The sequence below is a fragment of the Narcine bancroftii genome, chromosome 13, assembly GCF_036971445.1.
Source record: "Narcine bancroftii isolate sNarBan1 chromosome 13, sNarBan1.hap1, whole genome shotgun sequence".
Taxonomy (NCBI): domain Eukaryota; kingdom Metazoa; phylum Chordata; class Chondrichthyes; order Torpediniformes; family Narcinidae; genus Narcine; species Narcine bancroftii.
Window position 1 is genome coordinate 16,995,503 of NC_091481.1, and position 22,274 is coordinate 17,017,776.

The 22,274-nt window shown below is 40.0% G+C and overlaps 1 protein-coding gene across 13 annotated transcripts in view; it reads right to left on the reverse strand.

Annotated features, from left to right (window-relative positions):
- The window catches only part of sema3c (sema domain, immunoglobulin domain (Ig), short basic domain, secreted, (semaphorin) 3C), a 270,171-nt gene that overhangs the window by 12,956 nt on the left and 234,941 nt on the right, over positions 1 to 22,274 (reverse strand). For all 13 annotated transcript variants that reach the window (XM_069908944.1, XM_069908945.1, XM_069908943.1 and 10 more), the window contains 10 exons: positions 21,740 to 21,802; positions 19,382 to 19,501; positions 15,069 to 15,159; positions 14,860 to 14,979; positions 12,874 to 13,016; positions 10,272 to 10,386; positions 8,267 to 8,336; positions 6,411 to 6,555; positions 2,856 to 3,078; positions 1,118 to 1,206 (listed from right to left, as the gene is read on the reverse strand). In XM_069908944.1, coding sequence (XP_069765045.1) covers positions 1,118 to 1,206; positions 2,856 to 3,078; positions 6,411 to 6,555; positions 8,267 to 8,336; positions 10,272 to 10,386; positions 12,874 to 13,016; positions 14,860 to 14,979; positions 15,069 to 15,159; positions 19,382 to 19,501; positions 21,740 to 21,802 — 1,179 coding nt within the window. The remainder of the gene's footprint in view (positions 1 to 1,117; positions 1,207 to 2,855; positions 3,079 to 6,410; positions 6,556 to 8,266; positions 8,337 to 10,271; positions 10,387 to 12,873; positions 13,017 to 14,859; positions 14,980 to 15,068; positions 15,160 to 19,381; positions 19,502 to 21,739; positions 21,803 to 22,274) is intronic.

The window sequence follows — 22,274 nt, forward strand, 5'->3', positions numbered from 1 at the left end:
ATTAAGTTCCACTGATTTCAATGGCACTGAAGTTTGAAGGCAGACTGTACAATCTGTTTACCACTATCAAACAAGACCGAGTTCACCAAACATCTTCCAATGGAGCAGATGCACTGGAAATTACTGGCAGCACTGTAAAATTGCAAACCCTTCTAGGATTTGGAAATTAATCCCCAAGACATTACCCGGAGAATAGTGATATCGATGAGCACTGATGGAGAGTTTTCTTTATCTTTCTGCGATAAGGTTTGTTTGCTTATAAAAATTGGTTACAAGGTTGACTGATCATGAAACAATTATCCATTTGACTCAATTTGCACCTGTTGGCCGTTGAATCATCCATGAAATGAATGGTTATGTTGGCCAGTCATTCATTGTCAGAGGTGTGGGATTTGGAGTCATGTGGTCAAACTACTGGGAATACATCCAACAAGGTTTGGCAACTCTACAACCCTATCCACAGATTAAGTTTAAACAAATAAACATTTAAATTGCTCTCTTCCATCAAGTTCTTCCCCCCTGAACTACGGCATAAATTATACCCCAAGATGCTTTTCCCAAGTTTCCAATTGTTGATGCAGGCTTCAGAACTATTAAAACATCAAAGAGAGTGTTCACCCTCTGTATTATTTCCAAGAATTTCTAGATATATTCTGCTATTCCAAATCAATGCACAAACCAGCTCTAATTCGCTGAAATGTATAAGCTGCTATGAGAAAATAAATGACTGCAATAAATAAACAGCACAATTTATCTTAACATCACAGCTACCATTACAACACATATCCACACCATAAGCCTATCAGTAAGGCCGCTGCATGAGACTTCAAAGCACGAAATGATTTGGCTTCCATGAAAACATTACAGACCTTTGGGGACTCGTATAATTAGGATCACACTATGTACATCTTCTGGTTTGAATCTGAAATAGCAGCCTGGACATAAAGAAAGGGCTGATTGTTTCCACATGGGTCTGTGACACAGCATCTAATTTGTGCCGTTCATGATTTTGACCAATGCATTTTCACATAAAGACATTCTGCTGAAATTTGTAAAAGCTTCCTTTAAAATTCCAACCCAGTGATGATTACATGGCACTGAACTATATATATCTGACCTGAAATACTTCCATCTCTTCCAAGATAAGCTCCTCCTTAATTGATGCATTTTTGGATAGGACCACAATTTTCTGGACAGTTCCCTTATCTGAAAGGAATATTAGAAACAAATCAATTTACCAAACAAAACGGGGTTAAATGGAACATTCAAGTGCAATTTTGTCTGAAATCATCTTGTGACAGGGATTCTGTGCTGAATGTTGTTTGTTTTTAACCGAGTGAGCAAGAACAACTTTTGGTGATATTGTAAAATGAGCAAAATCTGATCATTCGGTTTTGGAATTAAAGAGAAACAACAAGAGATGTGACCATACACAAAATGCTAGAGAAACTCAGCAGGCCACACAGCATCTATAGCGGGGGGTGGCCAAACTGCGGCTCGCGAGCCCCATGCGGCTCTTTGATGTGCAATGTGTGGCTCACAGAAATAGATTGGCTGAGACCGGAATTGTACAAGCTGGGGCTCACAATGATGATTCTAGTGGGCGCGGCTTGTGATCACGTGATTGTTGCGGCTCTCAAACATCTGAAGTTTGTCATATGTGGCTCACACGATAAGCAGGTTTGGCCAACCCTGATCTATAGGAAGTAAAGGGTAACTGACTTTTTGGGCCTGAGCCCTTCGTCAAGGTGTGAGCAAAAAGCTGAAAAAATGTGGGGGCTGGGGGGGTAGAAGGAGGGGAGGGGGGAGCAGTATAGGCTAACAGGTCATAGGTGGATCTAGGTGGAAGGGTAGAAGAAAAAAAGTTGAGGGGGCGGGGACAGCTCTCTGAATGGAGAGGGAAGGGGATGGAAACTGGAGGAAAGGAGACGTAGGGGATAGGGGAAGAGAGAGGCTTGGGGGAGGGGTTTAAAGAAACTGGAAAAATCATTATCTGGTTGGAGAGTGCCGAGACTGAAAATTAGATGTTGTTCCTCCAGTTTGCGGGTAGTCTTGCTTTGGCAGTAATTGAGGCCATGGATACTCATGGTGCTGTGGGAATTGTATGGAATTCGAATGATCGGCCACTGACATCCTTGTTATTGCAACAGACAGAAGTGTTCGTTGGACAAGAAGTCCGCCATCCTGGACTTTACAACAGCTGACAATTAAAATACCCACAGGTATAGCGTGAACCATGTTTCAAAATGCATTGCATTAATTTTTGAATGGAAATTCATTGTTCTATCATGTACATTTCCAATGCAGATATGGGAAGAAACACATTTATGGTGTGACATTACATCATTTTAATGTCATGATGTATAGATGGAATATGAAGGGGCAAAGGGTGGGGGGGGGGAGATGGCAGGATAAAGCTGCCCCTTGATGGTTCAGGAGGTAGTCATTTACATGGAAGAGGGAGAACAGACTAGGAAACTACAGTTAATAACAAAGTGCAAGCTGATGCAGTTATGAGTTTAGAAGTGAATTTATAAGTTTGCTGAATGGGGTCAGCAATGTAGACTGCTTGTAAGAAGGCGGAGGAAGGAATGAGAATGGGAACCCCAGCAACCTCTAGTGCCACTCTGCTTCAAGCTTTCTGATGCAATCCCCCTGGCATAGTTACATAACAGATCTTTAATTTTAGGGAATAGCATCTTGGTGTTTACAGGCTTGGCTCATAAGGTTATTTTGGCAGGTGGTATCCCTAATATAACAAAGGAACAAGGTGTATCTATTGAACGTCTCACAAACATGATGCTTTCCTCCACAATTCAAAATTATTTTATTGGAAGTTACATTACACATCTTACCTGTGCCCAGAAAGAGGACATGATATCTTCCATCTGCAGCCTTCACTTGGTCCACGACTATCTTGGTGTACTTATAATTAGTATTAATCCTTACAATCAATGGCTGCTTATTCATCGGGTAAATTGAGTTGTACATCATAGGATGGTTCCGGATAAATGTAACTACCTCATCAGGAAAATCCTTTGTTGACAATGTGTTTGGTGTAAATGCTCCTCCGGGGCACTAATAATTAGAGAAGAAAATGTAAGTTCAATTATCTTTCACTGAAATCACTTGCTTAATTTGGTCTTTCATTCATCATGTACTTTATCATTCCAGTTTAATTTATGCTATTCTTTCGGATTTTGTCTTTTTTTTAAGCAGTATGTATGCACTGATTTATAATCCATATAATTCTCCTCTCCCACTGCTTTCAACTCAATATTTTTAGATGGTAAATTATAAATGTTTGCTCTGTCCAAAGTGAAGCAGAATTTACACCGTATTGAAATGGCCTGATAAAACATTGCTGACAATCTGGAGTTCAAAATTAGTGAGATCTTCAGATTTAAACAGGCAATGCATATCAATTCATCACATGAAGGAGCTGTAGAAAACTTCAGCTCTTAATGGAATAACATCTATTTTCAAGTCAAATTTGAATTTGCTTCAGTGATGTTTCAAGCGGTAGTTTCCTGTTCTTTAGTTCTGTTTATACTGTCAACAAAAGGAACTACTGATTTTCTTCCCACTTCCAGCTCCCTTAGTCTTCAGTCTCCCACATTATTCCAATCTCACTACAAACTTGAGGAACCCCATTTTTCAGCTGGATGCAATACAACCTGTCAGTTTTGGCTTCGAGTTCAAGATCTTTGGATAATCAATCATTCCAGTCATCTGTCTTCCACTCTCAGTGTTGTTACATTTTTCTTCTTCTGGTGGTTTCAGATTTATTCTTCTGCTATTTTCACTCCCTCGCAGATGAACCTGGCCTCTCATAGCTAACCCGATCACTTAGCCTCACCTACCCTCCATCTTCTCACAAATCCTCCTATTTTCCCCTTTGCCTTTCGCTCCTTGCTCTACAACTCAAAAAAAAATTCCAGTTCAGATAAAAGGTCGTCATTATTAACACCAAATCTTCACTGATAGTGCCTGATCGGCTGAGTACTTCCAGATTCCTGGCAGCAGTACATTTCTCCAAGGATTTCTGAGTGCAATGTCACCCTCTCCTTTATTTTCATAGCAGCTACTGTTGGACTCTGGCTTTAATTTATTTACTCTTAATTTAGTCTATGTGTGAACTGAGTCCAGCGCGTTCGTTGAATGAAGTGATAGGAGAAGGTATTCGGTTCAACAGTCAGTTTATTACACCACACAGCACAGCACAGCACAAGAATAAAACTTAGCAGAGCTCTGGGTCAGTCTGTTAGTTCATAGGTCACCTGCCAGTGAGCTACTCCCCGAGACTGACCCCTATTGTCCAGTTGGTTCAGTTTATATAGGTCAACCTTATCATACAGAACAAAAGTTGGCTTCCTTTGCTAGATTTAATTATCATACAGAACAAAAGTTGTCTTCCTTTGCTAGATCTTTTTGCATAAGGGTTATCACAAGTCATCTCCTGTTTTGCAGATATCTGGGGTGTAGCACTCCCATCTTAATCCTCCAGGCCAGACTATCCCGTTGTGTTGATCAGAAATTAATTCATCCCCAGATATCTCTAATCACCATTCTGTTCTTGTCCTGCCAATTTCTGCTGTTCTCTTTAACACCTCCTCCTGCCTTAATCTTCCTCCTAGACTTGTTTTCCATTCCCTTTGTTTCTTACAGGCCATTCTTTGTTCTGATCTGGCCTGTGTCTCCTGTGCTACTCACCACCTCATTTAGTTTGAGCATTCCTCCTAAATTGTTTTATGCATTTCCTCTCCCTGTATTTTGGAGAGACAATTTTGCTCAGCCAACTTTGCTCCCTGCTGTGATTGCCACTTAATCACATTCCTTTTTCCCTGAACCATGCAGTAAATATACACTTATTAATTAATCATTTATTTCATACTGTTTTAACCCACCATTTAAAATCAAAATTTTGCCTACAAATGTCACCTGTTGTAATGCTTCACTCCAAAAGGTAAGGTATTCATTTGTTATAAATTAGTTAGTTATGCAGAATCATTCATAATGTACACCCTGAGTCAAAAATTCTAAATGAATATTGTTCGAGGCATTTGTGTGGTGTAAATGCATATAATAATGGCTTTATAGTCTGCTTCTCTGTTTTGGAACTGAGCTGCTGAATGATCACTGTTAAGGAACTATGAACGAGAGCTGGAATCTTGTTTGCTTAATGGGTCAGGCAGCTTCCATAGGGAAAAATGGTCAGTCAACATTTTGGGCTGAGAAATGAATCCACTGTCCAGTTGACTGAGCAGGGGGATAATGGTAGGGGGCGTGGAAGGAAAATCTAAAGCGACTGAATATGCTTGAAACTTCTGAAGGCTTGATCAGACCAATGTTTCTGTTATCACAATTTCTATCACCTCTACATCCATGTTTCATTTCTGTATGAAGCAAACAATTCCTATCTACCATTTATATTCCCCGTCTCCTACCCAACAAAAATAGGTCTTCCCTTCTCTGCTGTTCAGTCCTCTGTAATCAGCCAAATCATTCACTTAGTTTCTCCATCCTCATTCCATGTTTCTAATAACATGGTTCTTCTGAAGGAAGAACACCCCAGAAGCAATAGACACAGGGTTTTCTCCAGAAAATGTAGGATGATGTGACTTGGACAGGTTCTATCAAATCTTTTTTGCCACTCATAACATTGGAGGCAGAGTTTATTGATGAAACACAGATGTGACTAAACGTGTGCTTTCTGATTCACAGTTCATATTGAATAAAAATGTTAAATATATTCTTATAAAAGTAAGGAAATTTTGGTATAATATTTTTAAGTGTTCAGCTTGTTTTACTTTTCACTTTTAACAGTAAATAAAAATAAATGTTGAATTTACTGAGCTTGCCAACTACTGAAGCTAAATATTAAGGATTTGTTCAAAGTTCAAACTGACCCAAAGGGGCTGAGCATGGGTCGATCTGATGTTCCCAATCTGAGAACATCTGAATTGGCCTCCGGATAATTGTATGCCCCAAATAATTCACATCAGTATGGCAGTAGAATGGGAATGCAGACAGACCAAGAAAATTCACTTTGATGGGATGAAAATGGATTTGGTTTCCTGTCCACGTAATAACCATGTGAACCACATCGTTCAGCCTATAGGTAGAGCTGGACTGTTCTCCTCAAGCAGGATACCAAATGGTTTCCTCTGAAGAGTGTCGCACGGCAAGTTGTATCAATATAATATTTCATCTATCAGACTACACCTTCAGTCATCTAGGCCTTTAATTGCTACTGGCCTGAAATATCAGCCTACATTTTGTTTCAAATGTGTGTAGTGAGGTTTGGATACATAATTCTTGTCTTGGAGGGAAGTGTGTCTTCTACACTTATAGAAATGAGTAGATTATTAAAGAATGGGGCTGACAGTACAGCAAATCCCAATACTCACTGTGCCGGGCCGAGGATATGGGATCCTGCTCTGGTATGGAACATACTGATGGTTTGGTCCTTCTTTGTGCGCGAATGGTCCATTGAACACTGTGTGAATATCACGCATACTATACACACACACAGCTGAGCCTTGAAATACTGAGCTGCAAGAACAAACAGAATTGCTTTGTTATTAGCAATAAACCAGGATTGTTTTCACTTGTGCAGCCCATATTCAACATCTCAAACCCACTGAGTCTTAAATGATTCAATCAAAGTCTTGGATTCATTTTATTCTGAATCAATAGCTGAGTAACTGGAGACCAAAATGCCTGAAGGAAGGTTATAGCTCCAAACAGGCGGGCTCAAACATTAGGTTGACTAGGCAGCTGCTAGGGCGCAGACCTTAGAGGGATGCTGTTGAAGAGAGATTCCAACAGCACTGGCACCTCACCGTCATGAATGACGTGGTTCTGACCTACACACTATAAGCTCGTGCGTTAGTCTGATAAAGTGGAGGGAGGAAGTGGCATGGAGCATCACCCACCGCTTAGCCCCCACCCCTTCCCCTACTCAACTCAGTCAGCAACCTCCCCCAATGCCTCTCCCCCCATCCTGCTCAGCCCAGCCTAGGGTGCAAAATAGTTTGGTTCCAGCCCTGGCTCCAAGCCAAACAACGAATTTTGTGACATGTTCATATCAATAAATTCTGATTCTGAAAACAAAGTCCCCCTGTTCCCCCCCCATTCAGTACTGTTCTCTAACCTGACCCTCCACTCTGCCTCGCACAAGCTGAATGCTGACCTCCATAGGGAGGTTGCAAGTGAGTAAGGCATGAAGGAAGGATGTATTCAGTCGCTATAGGTATGTAGAAAATATCTGTTGAGTGGCTGGCTGGAAATCCAGCCCAATATTGAAATAAAATGATAGAATATACTAGAATCATGTTTTCACCATCATAAGACCATAAGACATAGAAACAGAGATAGGCCATTCAGCCCATCAAGCCTGTCCCACCATTTAATCATGAACTGATCCATTTTCCCACTCAGCCTCATTGCCCGGCCTTCTCCCCATAACCTTTGATGTCCTGGCTAAACAGAACCTATTAATCTCTGCCTTAATGACCTGGCCTCTACAACCACCTCTGGCAAAAAGCTTTACCACCCTCTGGCTAAAGAAATCCCTGCCTTTCAATCCTGAAGTTATGCCCTCTTGTCCTTGACTCTCCCACCATGGGAAACAACCTTTCTACATCTACTCTGTCCACGCCTTTCAACATTCAAAATGTTTCAATCAGATTCATCCCCAACATTCTACCTGGTAACCACAACGAATATCAGAAATATTTAAAAGATTCCATTCCATAGCACAGGTAGACTTGCTTTGATAACTGCAAACACTCTCTTATGGAAGGTTTCAGTCAACAATAAACAGCATGAGTACGATTCAGTTATCCTCAATATTCAATAACTTAATGTTGTTCCTTATCACTATTGTTCAACCAGATGTACACACACCAGAGAACCGACATCAAAACCTGGAGACACAAAAGACTGTAATCTGGAGTAAAAAAAAATTACGAGAGGAACATAACAGCATCTGTGGAGGGAAAGGGATAGTTGCCTCTTCACGTCTGATCTAGGGAATAGGGTCTCGATCCAAAACGTCGGTATTCCTTTCTTTCCACAGATGCTGATTGATTGCAGCAGTTACTGTCAAAAACTCTGGTTTTGCTCAATCCATATAAATTTCCTGGAAGTAATCTATTTAAAATAACAAAGTAAATATATTATTAATTTATTCATTGAAACATTTGTCTAATTAAAACCAATTTATAGAAAACAAGATGAAAGCTTTGGAGAGGTGCCAAACCTTGATGAGGTGAACAATCCATAGACAAGCAGGCTCTTGGGATATTCTGCTTCTACTAAAAAGACATCCTCTGAGAGGGAAAATAATTAAAAAAAAACATTCTTAGTCATTGTTGATTCTGAAAACAATGATATGTTCCAAATGATAAATCCCAGGGCTGATGTGGAACCAAATTATTTGGACTGTTTTTCCATGATTCCTGTTATTAAACTTGCTGAGTTATACAGGTACATCTTACAATAATAATGGGAATAAAAGAATTTCCTTGATTCAATAATTTCCATCATCTAAACTTAAAAGACTCCCAAAATAGAAAACACTGAACATTTCAGCACAAGATCAGGCCCTTCAGCCCACGTGTCTGTGCTGGACACGATGTTCGAATCAAGCTGAAATTTGCTGCTTTCCCCCTGATTCCTGCATCCCCGCCATATTCAGAAGACTCTTGAATGCTACTGTGGTATACGCTTTTATCACAATAGCTGGTTCCAGGCATCCAGCAGTTGTTGGCATGTTTGCCCTGCCATTTCCCTCAAACCTTCTCCGTGTCACCTTCAATGCATGTCCTCTATGGGTGATGCTTTTATCTGACTGTCCACCAATGCTTCTCAGGTCTCTGTCAGGCCTCCCTTCAGCCTCCTACACTTCAGAGGAAACAACCTAAGTTTATCCTATCTCTCTCCATGTTTCATACCCTCTAAAAAAGACATCATGGTTAACCTCCTCTGTACCCTTTCCAAAGCCTACACATTTATTTTTGTAATGGAACGAACAGAATGGCACACAGTATTCCAAGTGCAGCCTTACTAAAGTTGTAGTTTCAGCCCAGATATGTCTAAGTTGACAGGACTGTGAGAGATGAGTAAAACTAATATAAAAATATGAGAGATGAAGAAAGCTAGTATGGATATATGTGTAATGAATAAAGCCAGTATGAATAGGATAAGGGTAGATAATAGAATGTTAGGAAGTAAAGTTAAAGTCTGAATAAGATAAGGGTCTTCTAAGCCTTCAAGAGAGTCAGCAAGTTCTACATATGTAATTAGTATTAGCCTTAGACAGAATTAGCAAGTTCTGCATATAAGAAGTTAGTAAGCCCTGAGGGTCGGGAAGGTGTGAATAAGGACAAAGGCAGGTTTGAGAATAAGGACAATGACATGATGGGACCCGACAGGATACCCCCTGGTCCTCCAAGTTCACAGAAACAGCACTTAGGCAGACAGGATTGCGCCAAACTCATCCAGGAGGCAGAAGAATGTAAGGGGGAGGGTACTTCTATACTGAAATAAACTGCATAAAAGTTGGGTGAGCCCCAGTGTGTGTGTGTGTATTCCCAGGGTAAGGGGAAGCACCCAACTTTGCATTTTTGTACAATAAATGTTCTTTGTTCTCAATTTTTGTCTCAAGCAATTTCTGTGAAGGTACTTCTGTTTCTCACAGGACTGATTGAACAAAGGGTGATGATTGCAAGTAAAAATCTTGCATTTAAGTTGTTTTAGGGATTTACTCATCAGACCTGAAATAATGGGTGCATCCTGTCTGATTCTCTGTCCTGAAATATGAAAACTGTAAAGGTCACCAGCAGACATGGTGAAACTGTAAAGGTTACCAGCAGTTCTCAGAAATAAGCTGATTACAGCCAAGTAAGATTTTCCTTTGGTTTCTGACATGCCCTTAAAGAAATGTTTGGCAGGTAAGGTTATCTACTAACTACTCAATGGATGAAAATGCACAGGAGAATATTACAACAGATTTACAAGGGAACTGGGAGCTATTTTCGGAAAGAAGCAATTGAGGAACAAGATGGACAGTAATGACTTATCCTGAGTTCTCAACTGCTGTCATCACTAACCTGTTCCGGCACAAGATATGTCTGGACAGCAGACATCGCCCGAATTTAGCCAACTCTATTTCTCTCATTAGAACTCCACTAAAGAAATGCTGCAGTAAATTTAGTAATAAAACCTGTCAAACATGAAATCAGTTTATAAAATTGTTCACTTACGCAGTTCATCAAAGTGAGTTTCTGTGCCATCATCATCTATCACAGAACATACCAAACGAGCTTTTAGGAATGTTGTCCATTTCTTAACAAGACTGCGCTGACCTCCTATGTCATTCTAGACAATAAAAGGCATATTATAAATATGCAGTGGCGGAAGACTTGAAACATCTATCAGATGAAAATGGATTTACAAGTTCCATGTCCAGTGCCTCATGTTCATAATACAACATCTATATGACATAGAAACAGGACCCTCGCTGATTTAGAAATACTTCATACTTCTGTTGGTAAAATGTCTGAAATAATACATATTTATTTTAATGCAAACTGCAGCATATGTGCACCTTTTTATATTTTCTTTTGCATTAAGAAGTTGCAATGGATCTGAGACTCGGACTGCTCCTTTGCAGATATCTCTCTTTCCTGCGGTAGAAACACGAGCACCAATGTTTTATGGGGAGGAGAGAAGGTGGAGTGGAAACCCAATCTGGGCAGACTGGTGGCTGACCAGTCATTGGTTGGGTAAACAAGTAACTGGAGAACTTGGCCAGTGACCCCTGCAGCTGGAAGGTTGACTTCTCCATTCTGAAGAATGCAGAGACAGGACATGGTGAACATAAAGGTGGCCACATGGTTTGTTGGAGAGGGCCAAGTGCAACTCTTGCCTTTGACAACTGGTTATCAGATGAAAAGTAGAAATACTGAAGTGTGACAGATTATGTTGTGTTTGTATTGTATATAGATATGTTTTTGGGAGATAAATTGGGGCAGGTTTTTTTAGTGTAGGTTATATACAGACACTTCAAATCAGATCTCATTTAAAATACTGGAGCTCTGCTCAAGCCAGACAGGGGTCTCTGGGGGCCTTTGCAAAAACTTTAGAGAGGGCCCAAGAGACTTCACTAATGGATTGTTGTTTTGAAAAGCAACATATGAAAGAGATTGGAGGAGTAGTTCAGAGCCGCAGCCCGTCTGGAGTGCAGCTTGCTGTTCTAAGAGGGTCATGTGGTTTTTACAAGCAGAGAGAGAGTCAAACAGCCTTTTCTCTGAGAGAGAAAGAGAGAGATCAGTTTTGCAGTTTTACAGTCAGCCGCAACATCTGGGACTGGAACAGCTGGTAAGCTTATGGAAAAACCCCATTTGGAAGATGGGTTATGAGACCCATGGGTTAGTTCAGCCTGGTTAAAGCCCTTGTGGTCCATTCAAGAGGAGAAAATTGGCTGCCTGATGTTTCACTTGAAATAAAAGAAACAGAGCGATCTCTGTGATGACCTGAAGAAAAGAGGTTATCAACTGGAAAACCCTGATGGGGCAAGTTTCTTCAGCAAGACACTGAAGCGACTGATTAAAAGTGATCAGTTTGTGTCCAGGAACAACAAATCTCTCTCTGAAAACGAACAAGAACCTTCCTGAGCGGTAACCATTTACCTTTCAACCATCAAAGCCTGGTGAACTTCATAAATGTTAAATTCTGTGCACAGTATAAGAATTGCCTGCAACCAGAGAACTTGGAGGAATGAAAAGTGAGATGGACTGTGAATCAAAGAATTTTTCTAAAATTTCATACACATTACATGCACGTGCGCTTAGAATTAGAAGGGGGTTAAGTTAGGTTAGTTAAGTTAATAGTAATAAATTAAAGTTTGATCCTGTTTTCATGTTAAAAGATAATTAAAAGCAACTTTTATTTAAGTAACCATTTGTCTTGGTGCATATCTATTGCTGGTGGGTTTTGGGGTCCTCTGGGCTCATAACAGAAGCAATGCAGGGCCTAAAACTTGGGGTTGTTAACAATTCACATCAATGGATTGGTTCTGGAGACCAAATGTCCGATTTCTCAGTCGGCAGATGATACAAAACTAGGTTCGATTGTGAGCAGAGGGTGGGGATATAAATTGGGCAAAAAGGAATATATTCCAACTGAGAGATTGGGCAGGAATAAGACAGGTGTAACATAATGTAGAAAAAAAAAGTGAAGCTATCCAGGTTTACAGAAATGCAGAGTAGTTTTTAAAACGGCGAAGGACTGGACAATATTGATTTTCAAAGAGTCTAAGTTATCCTTATATTGTCACTGAAGGTACAACTGGTAAATAAGGATTTAAATACAGGAATAAAGATGCTTTACAGCAATTTTGGTGAGACTGCACCTGCCATGCAGGTTTGGTTCACCCTTACCTAAAAGAGGAAGTTCTTCCAATTTATTTAACCTCAGTGGAACTTTCTTCATTAGTACCCACAGATGCTCAGAAATAATTGAACAGAACTTCTGAATAATAACTATTCCAAATCTCTCCTCCACTTGACAAGTTTCTTTACTGCAATTGGATGCTATGGAATATTTGTGCATCACACTTCATTATTAAAACTTGCATCTTTCAAGTCTCTATGTAAATGAGTCATTTACATTTTTAAAAAAGCTAGCTTTAATGGAGCTGTGTTGTTTCAACTTGAATTCATTTCAATTGAAAAAATGAAATCTGGTTTACAATTTGTTTTCAGAACAAAATGAACTTCACCTATTGAGTAGCCAATCAAGCCGTCAGGTGTTAACACAAAATATTCCACTTAATGAGGGTTAAATCTACAGTGCTTCACTTACAGGACATATTCTGGCAATCCTGGAGTGAATTTGCCTGGTATTACCATTCCCATCTGTCACCTTCTCCCGGAGGAAGAAATACAGCTTGGCATCATTTGGATCTGTGCCATCAGGAATGAATTGCGCATCCACGAATACAGGCTCTAACAACAGACAGGCACAGCAGTAAATAGAAGATTAACTTAAAGACATAATTCAGAAATGAGATTTTATTGAACATTTAAATCCTTCGAAAAATGAGCTTCTCTCAATGACTTGGATTAATGAGGTGGGAAAAGTGTAAGTGCGTTTCAGGGAAAATGGCAGGAATAAATGCAGGAAAAAAGAAGAGGGAAACACTGACAGGATGAGATGAACATCTTGCGGGGGTGGGGGTGGTGTGGGGGAAGGCTTGTCTGTGGCTGTAACATCAACAGAGCCTAGTTGGGCTGAATGGCCTGCTTCTGCATGGAAATATCTGTGTACATCTGTGCAGGAGGTCCTGTAAATAATTTGAAAGATTTCAATATTGTTGTAATATTTTAACTGACATTGGGCTTGCATCTACAAATGTGAGAAGAGTGAATGAGTTAGCAGAAATGTTTAATGACAAATATTGCAGTGATCAAAATAGTCCATTCATCAGAAGCAAGTACACAAGAAGCAACATTGCACTAAGTTCACAGTCATCCAGGGTTTCTTCTTCACAATGTAACCTCAGGTTCACTTCTTAAACCAAACTTAACTTTAACCAAGTAGTATTCCTACTCTCCAGGTAATATTTTGTTCTGTGAACAAGTGGAGAAAAATTCTCGAGGTTACACATAATACAATATAATTGGTTACACAGGCTATATATCACACCCCAAAAGTTAAATAAATGGGAACCAACAGTATCAGATAGATGTTTTCACTGTAAGAAGGAAACGGGAACAACAGTACGTGCAATTTGGGCATGTGAGAAAGTGGAAAAGTTTTGGGAAGATCTAAATCAGGTATTAAATAAAATCACAAAAAGCAACATACCAAAAAAACCCAGAGATCTTCTAAGTAATATAAGAAGTAAAGAACTTGGACCCGATTTGGATGGAGCACAAAAAAAGATTTATTATGATAGCCTTAGCTGCAGCAAAAAAATATATAATGTCAACCTGAAAATCAGAAGAGAGCCTGAGAATACAGCAATGGTACATAGAAATGATTAAGTGTATTCCATTAGAAAAAAATAACATATAATTTAAAAAATAAAGTCACATTATTCGAACAAATTTGGGAACCGTACGTGGAACACCACAGAGAGGGCCTACCGCGGACCTCCACCCCCTAAAATGATAGAATGAGAAGATGAAATGAACTGACCCAGTGTGTAAAAGTCGAAGACACAATTTTCTTGCTGATTTTCATTGTGTGATGACAATGGGTTTAATGTATTGTATATATTGAACATTTAATGGGTTTGGAGGGGGGTGGGAAGGAGGGAGGGAAGGGAGGGGGAAAAAGGAGAAAAAATGAGACTGTGTCTATTCAAGAGGGAAATGTTTGTGTGTATTTTGGTTAATATGGGTCATAGAGTGAAAAATTAAAAATTAAAAAAAAACAAGTGGAGAAAAATTCTTGTAAAAACACAGAGTAAATGCTGGAGGAAGTCAGCCAATCACGCAGTGTCCATAGGAGGAAAAGACATATTACTGATGTTTCGGGACTGAGCCCTTCTTCCTTGAATATATTATCTTTACCTCCCATGGACACTGCGAGACCAGCTGAGTTCCTCCAGCTTTCCTGAGTGTTTTCACTACAATCACAGTGTCTGCAGAATTTTATGTTTCCCTTTGAGAAATCTTCTTGATTGTGTTTCTGTATCCATTGCAGTAATGTGAAAAGTCAAACCAAACAAAACTAAGTTTATATGCAAAAATTGCAAGTCATTTTCCATTGGGTCAGAGCCATTAGGCACAATTAAACCTATCCATCATTTTCCATGTCTAATTTGTGTCAAATGATACCTACCACTTAACCACTTGGAATTGTGCTGGTCTGTCCTTATACTATTTCTTTTGGATAGACTGCGGAATATTGCCGCATCTGTGCCCATGAAGTCAATGTACACTCCTGAAAATAATTCTTCATCTGAGGAGAAAGTAACATGTTTATAAACATAGTTGAATTGTAGTGTTTTGGGAAAAAAATTGTTTCTTTACTCTCTCTAATCCACTCACTGATCATAAAGGATACTGTGTCAACCTGAGGGTTAAATGAGCAGCGACCTTTTCCCGATTCATTTTTTGATTCTATCGTAAATATTTGATCCTGAAAAATAAGATGGAACAAGGGAGGCAATTCATTACCTTACAAGTTAAGACATGTGCAATCTCCTCTTAATTACTATGAGATTCAGGAAGGTAAATAAACATATAATGTTGTATGCAAGCAGATCATTTTCTACCATGCCAGAAAATTAGCCCCTGTATTTGAATTCAAAAGGGATGGGCTTGTGGCATTTGATGCTTGCTTACAGGTTCGCTGCTTCAAAGTCCAGCTATATAAGGAATGAAGTTAACAAAACCCACCTTTATCTTCTTAGGGGAGGATAAGGAGATTTTTTTTTCTCTGTGGCAAAATCCAGTGTGGCAAAGTAGGTATTATTAGTGATGAAATAAAATTTGAGGGACAGATAGGGCCTCATGGTTGGCGTAGCAGTTAGCGCCAAGACCCTTACAGTGTGCCAGCGTTCTGGACGGGGTTCGAATCCCGCGCTGTCTGTAAGGAGCTTGTACGTGTCTGCATGGGCTTTCCCTGGGAGCTCCTGTTTCCTACCGCTGTTCGAAATTTACCAGGGATGTAGGTTAATTGGGTGTAAATTGGGCAGCACGGACTCATGGGCCGAAATGGCCTGTCAGCGTGCTGTATTTAAAAAATATCATGAGGGATAAGAACAAAAGCAACATCTCTCTTGATCTATCTATTTCTGGAAACTCTGAAACTTGGTGCAATTTTTACCAAATTGGTGTCATATCATTTCCATCGGCTCAACATAATTATCTAAAAGCTTTCCAGTTCGGGGCTGGAGGCCTGCAACCCAGAACACTGCAAATCACTTGCTAATTTTCATTGCTCATCCCTGCTGTTACGGCTTCTTCAATAAAATATCTCTTGGAATTTGACCTCAAGGCGCCTGGCACTCCATCTCTTTACCATTATCTTTTGTGTGATTTTGGTTTTTGAATGTACCATTTGTCTAGATAGCCAGCTCTAAGTAAATAAAAATGTCATTTTTATCTTTTGGACCAAATGTTTTATGTTTCCACGTCCTACTAAATAATCTAAGACAGGTCTGGCATTGCAAAATTTGCTATTTCCTTTCTCAGTTGGAACAACAGCGTGAAAGGATAGGCAACGAATAAATGATAAGAAACTTCAAGTGAATCCTACGCATGCATTAATGGACAATTGCCCTCTTGCGCAATCAGTAGCACTACATAGTCTGAATGAGCCATGGGTTGTATGGTTAAAAAGCCAAAACCCAATGTGCTGAAGTACCACCGCAAGGAAGAAAAAAGATAATTTAAATCAACTGAATAAATTGAAAGTTTGTACTTAGCACAGCTGGTATTTCCTTGAATAATGCTTGTAAATTCTATTGGTGTATGAGGAAGGGATTCTTTTCACATTCTTTGTATTACATTCGATAAGTTAGTCTCTGAAAGGTGACAGGGAAGAGGAGCTTGGATGAAAAGAGACAATGAGAAAATAAAGGAGACATATGGCGAGTGCAGTGGACAAACACAGGAGAGACCCTTTAAAAGTGTCGAAGAGTTCTTTTAAAATAAATTAGCCGGACAAAGAGGGCATAAAATATCACTGACAGATAAGGTTAAGGAGAATCCCAAGGCATTTTGTAAATAAATTAGGAGCAAGATGGTAACAAGAGAAAGGATCCCCAAAGAGACCAAGTAATCCATCTGTGCATCGTGGCAGGGAGTAGGGGCAGTCTTAAATTAATATTTCTCATCTGTATTCACCATGGAGAAAGACATGGTGGATGGAGATTTCAGGGAGAGGGTCAGAGATATTCAACACCATGTTAGCAGCAAAAAGACGTGGCATTAGGAGGCATGAGCACATAAAGGTGGATATATCCCTGGCTACACAGAACATTACAACATAGTACAGCCCTTTGGCTTACAATGTTCTGCTGACCTACTGTATTCAACCATCTAAATCTTCTCTTCCTCACACCCAGATAAGGGAGGTCAGACCCTCATCAACCTTTACATCTTTATTAGCCTTAGGCGAGGTGTCAGATATCTGGAATACAGAAAATGTGGTTCTTTATTCAAGAAAGGCAGCAGGAATAAAGCAGGTATCTGCAGACCATGAGTTTTCCACCAGCGACAGAGATATTATTAGAATAGATTCTAAGGAACAGGACGTTTTTATTCTTGGAAAGGGAAGGATGATCAGGGATGGAGAGCATGGCTTTGCTTTTGTGAGATCCTGCCTCACTAATTTAATTGGATTTTTTGAAGAGTTAACTAAGTATATTGATGAGGGTAGTGCGGTAGATGTTGTCTGCATGGACTTCAGAAAGGCCTTTGACAAGGTTTGGAGGATAACCTTGGCCAACAGGCTACAGCCAATGGGATTCAAGGGAAGCAGACAAACTGGATCTAAAATTCACTTGGTAACAAAAGGAAGAAGGTGGGGGTAGATGGCTAGTTTTGTGAAGTACCACAAGAATCAATACTGAGACCCTTGATTTTGGATGTGAATGTAGTAGATATGATAAATTAGTTTGCAGATGACAAAAAATCCAGAGATCTTTCTTCTAAGTAATATAAGAAGTAAAGAATTAGGCCTCAAACTGGATGAAGCGCAAAAAAGATTTATTATGATAGCCTTAGCTGTAGCAAAAAAAATGTATAATGTCAACTTGGAAATCAGAAGAGTGCCTGAGAGTACAGCAATGGTACATAGAAATGAATAAATGTATTCCATTGAAAAAAATAACATAAAATTTAAAAAATAAAGTCATATTATTTGAACAAATTTGGGAACCGTACATGGAACATAACAGAGGGCTTGCCTCGACCTCTACCCCCTAAAATGATAAGAAGGCAAAATGACTTGATCCAGTGTGTAAAAGTAGATGACACAATTTTCTTGTTGATTTTCATTGTGTGATGACATTGTTTAATGGTTTTATTGTATATGTTGAACGTTTAATGGGTTTGGAGGGGGGTGGGAAGGCAGGAGGGAAGGTAGGGGGGAGAAAAAGGGGAGAAAATGCCACTGTGTATATTTAAGAGGGAAATGTTTGTATGTATTTTGATTGATAGGGTTCACAGTGAGAAAAAAAATTAAAAAAAAAATCTTGTGGTGCTGAAGAGAGCAACGAGAATTGTCTTAGATGGCAGCATGAAATTGATTGGCTGGAAAATGGGGTGGAGCATCAGCACATAGAATTTAATTTTGACAGATCAAAAGTGATGCATTTTGGCAGGGCAATTAAGGGTACATCTATGAGAAAACAGCTGGGTCCTGAACAGAGCGACCTCGGGGATAAAGATCCCTGAAAGAGGCATCATAGCATCGGGTGGTGACGATCGCACATGGGATGCTTGCTCCATCATATATGGCAGAGACTAGAAGAGCAGGGTCATACTGTTACAACTTTATGAAACATACATCCAGGCCACAACTGAAGTATTGTGTGCAGTTCCAGTCACCATTCTACAGGAAGAATGTAATTAAGCTGGAGTGGGCGTAGCAGGGATTCACCAGGATATTGCCTGGATTGGAGGATTTCAGTTCTAAGGAGAGGCTGGGCTTGTTTTCCCTGGAGTGGAGGAGGCCGAGGGTAACCCAATGGAGGTATGGAAAATTATGAGGGGGATTGATAGGGTAGGTGATCAGACTCTTCTCCCCATGGTGGAAGTGTCTAAAACATAGACATAAGCAGAGAGGTTGGTTGCTTAGAGGGGATCTGCAGGCACTTTTCCCCCCACACAGAACAAACTATGAGAGGAGATGTTGGAGACGTCAAAATTTAAGAAGCTTCTGAAAAAGTACTTGAATTACCAAGACATAGAAGGCTGCAGGCCAAATATGCATAAACAAAAGTATCATGGTCAGCATGGATACGACACTGCAGAACTGTGATCCTATGACTTTAGATATAATTTAAAAGCAAGATGAGCAAAATTCACATTTTATGTACTTTTTCTCAAACTATCAATTTCTCTTATAACCCTCAAATTCTTGAATATATTGCACCGTGTCAGCAAATAGCTCTCTCATATATCAAGCAGCAACTTTACAATTCAATAATTATTTACTTGAATTTTTTGAGATATTTTTGGAAAGCAAGACAATGAAAGTCCTTCAGAACTACTGGAAATATACAGGAAATTGAATCAACAGCATTAATTGCATGGATTAGAATGCAGTATTCCTTCGGACAGTTCCAGATTCAAAGCAGCTATCTGTACATGTAATATAATGCTCACTGTATCCGTGGTTTTACACGAACCTCAGATCTGCGACCTCTATTGATGTATGTACAGACGGGGCTAAATGCACCACTTCCACAAACAAAGAGATGAGTCCGGTTATAAACTTGAATGACCCGAACAAAATTACCGCAACCATTCTGAAAAAAATGTACAGAGGCAAATAATAAGGTTAGTCATAAACAAGAAATCAACAAGTTACATATGATTCAAAGAAAATATGTTTTGGCTAATCTTGCAAGGTTCCACATTCAATTTATTGTTCAATATTACACGGAACTTGTTTTCGTCTGCCGTTGACATATTCGCCATCAGCAGAAATTTCCTGAAGCTCCTCTTACAATCAGAGAAAGAAGCAAAAGAGAGTGCCCCCAGTCACCATGTGTTGTCCATCCAGTGCCCTCCTGCATTCCCAAATCGTCAGCAGGCTAAACTCCATATCCGAACCTCAGGAACCCTTCCACCCCCTCGGCTCCCTCTCACATTCCAATTCCAATACCTGGTACCCCTTCAGCCAGTCCCAGCAGTCTGCAGCCCAGTGTGAACCCCTCGGCTGCAGTCGCCAGCATGGGCTCCTCGCCTTGAGAAGCCAACACCTGCCGCCTGCGTGTTATTCCGCTGCAGAACCCCTTAGTGGTCACCATCCCGTGAATTGTCTTCTCTGTTACTCTTTCTCAAATGAGGAGGGGTGGAGGGGGAAATGTGGTCTCCCTGTTTTCTGGTGCCCTGTGCCAGTCCTCTGCTTCCCTGGATTCTGCAACCCCACGTAACTAATCATAGCCGCCACCATCTTAGGCCAGACCCCGTGGTCACGGGATTTTCAAATAAAACCACCGTCGACTCCATTATCAGGCCATTTAAAGTCTGTACAGAGCTGATGGCAGTCGTTCTGGGTGGTCAGACCCCGTGGGAGTGCTGTGACCCTGCTCTCCACGGGTCCACACCAATGGCAGCACTGTGCCATTTTCCTATATACTGGCATCACAAAAGAGGAGGTGTTAGTGGTTTTTTTTATAGCATATTAAGGTGGATAATTCCCCAAGGACGTGACCAATTGTATTCCTGGGAAACTTGAAGAAATTGGTGGGAACCTGGAAGAAATATTTGCATCAGGCGCCAATATCCACGAGTGAGATACCAGGATTCTGGAGGGTGGTTAATGTCATGCCTTTGCTTAAGATGGACTGCTAGGGAGATACAGTTTGGTGAGCTTAACTCAGTAGTGAGGAAGTTACTGGGGGGTGAGAGGGGGGCAACTTCATTGCACACTTGTTATCACTTCAGGTGAGCCACACATCCAATCTCTTTGCCAAGTCATATTTATTAATAATATTTAACAGGTGTTTTGTTTCAGTGTTTGCAAATAGAACAAATCTGGGGAAGAGCTAAGTCCAGAAAATGGATTGAAATGCATTGAAAGAAATACAAGAGATGTTAGTTTCCCTGAAAGAGGTGAGATCAAACAAATGTAAGGACCCCAAGGGAAATGGGGAAAGAAAAGGCAGATGTTTCCATGGAGAACAGAAATATGACAAAAGTTTGGAGAGTGGCCTTTGCGGATTGATCTAAGGTAGTTTCAGGCTAGCCAACTTAACATCTGCTGCAATGATGTGAGAGGGAGCACAGGGATTTGCAGAGTTCAGTTCATAAGAGGCAGCCACAGGTTCTCCAGCGGGTAAGGATAGTAAAACAAAACATCCAAGTGAATGCAGTGTTCAATGTCAAGAGCCAAGGAAAATGAAAAGGAATATGTTGTGGGGAACCTACATCAAATCTTATCAAGATCATTTGGGCAGCATTCTACAATGGACTAAAGAGGTTAATGAATTATGAGGGCATAGAATATATTGGTTAGGGTGATGCTGGAATGATACAATATGAAAAAGGTCAGAAAAACTGGGCCCATTTTCATTGGAACAAAGCAGCACACAGGTAATTTGACCGATCTGTTTTAAATTGAGAACAGATAGAACAGATAGAACATTTGAACTGAACATGATTGCTCCTTGGTTGAGGAGTGTAGAACAAGGGAAAGACTATTATGTATAAGGTTAAATAGATGAGATTTAAGGAATGGAGCAGGGGAAATATATTTACACAGAAGGTTGAGAGACAGTGCAATTCATTACTAGATTTAGTGACTGAAGTAGAGATCATGCTGACTTTAAGCATATGATAGGCCATTGAAGGAAAGTGGAATAATAAAATATAGGAATGGACACACAGGATTAGAATTACTGCTCATGTGGAGTACAAATATTGACATGGACTGGTTAAGCTAAATGAGCCAATTCCATGTTGTAATTCTAAGTAAATCCATGTCTGTCAAAAATAAAATATTCACCACCACATGGAGAATCTAAACATTTGCTACTTACATTTGGATCCTTGCCAGCCATTTTGCATTCATCCACTTTACTGCTTGATGCTGGCCAGTGAACCTGATGAAAGGTATTGCAAGACTTCAACACACAATTAAAACAGTTCAGGACTCAATAAATAAGTATTGCAATCAATGCGGATCTAACTCCCCAGTTCGTCGATTGTAAACTGTTTCCGTCTTGTGAAAATGAAAGCATTGTAAGAGGAACAAGCCAATTGGTAAAAGGTGATCAGGAGAGAATCTGTTTGCAGTATACAGTAAAAGTCCAAAAATCCGGATGCCAGAAATCCGGACCACCCGAGAATTCAGACTTTTCCAAATTTCTCAGCTGAAATCCGGACCACCCAAGAATCTGGACCTCTCAAAAACGCTCGGCTTCAGTGTGGGTGTGTGCATAAGTGCCACAAATGCCCAGCGGCAACAAGTGACCACGTGGAAGTCACGGAAATGTAAGAATGTTTATTTATTTGCTTTTTGCACTTTGTATTTTATATAAAAATGTTTTGGTAATAAACTATCATAATTTACCT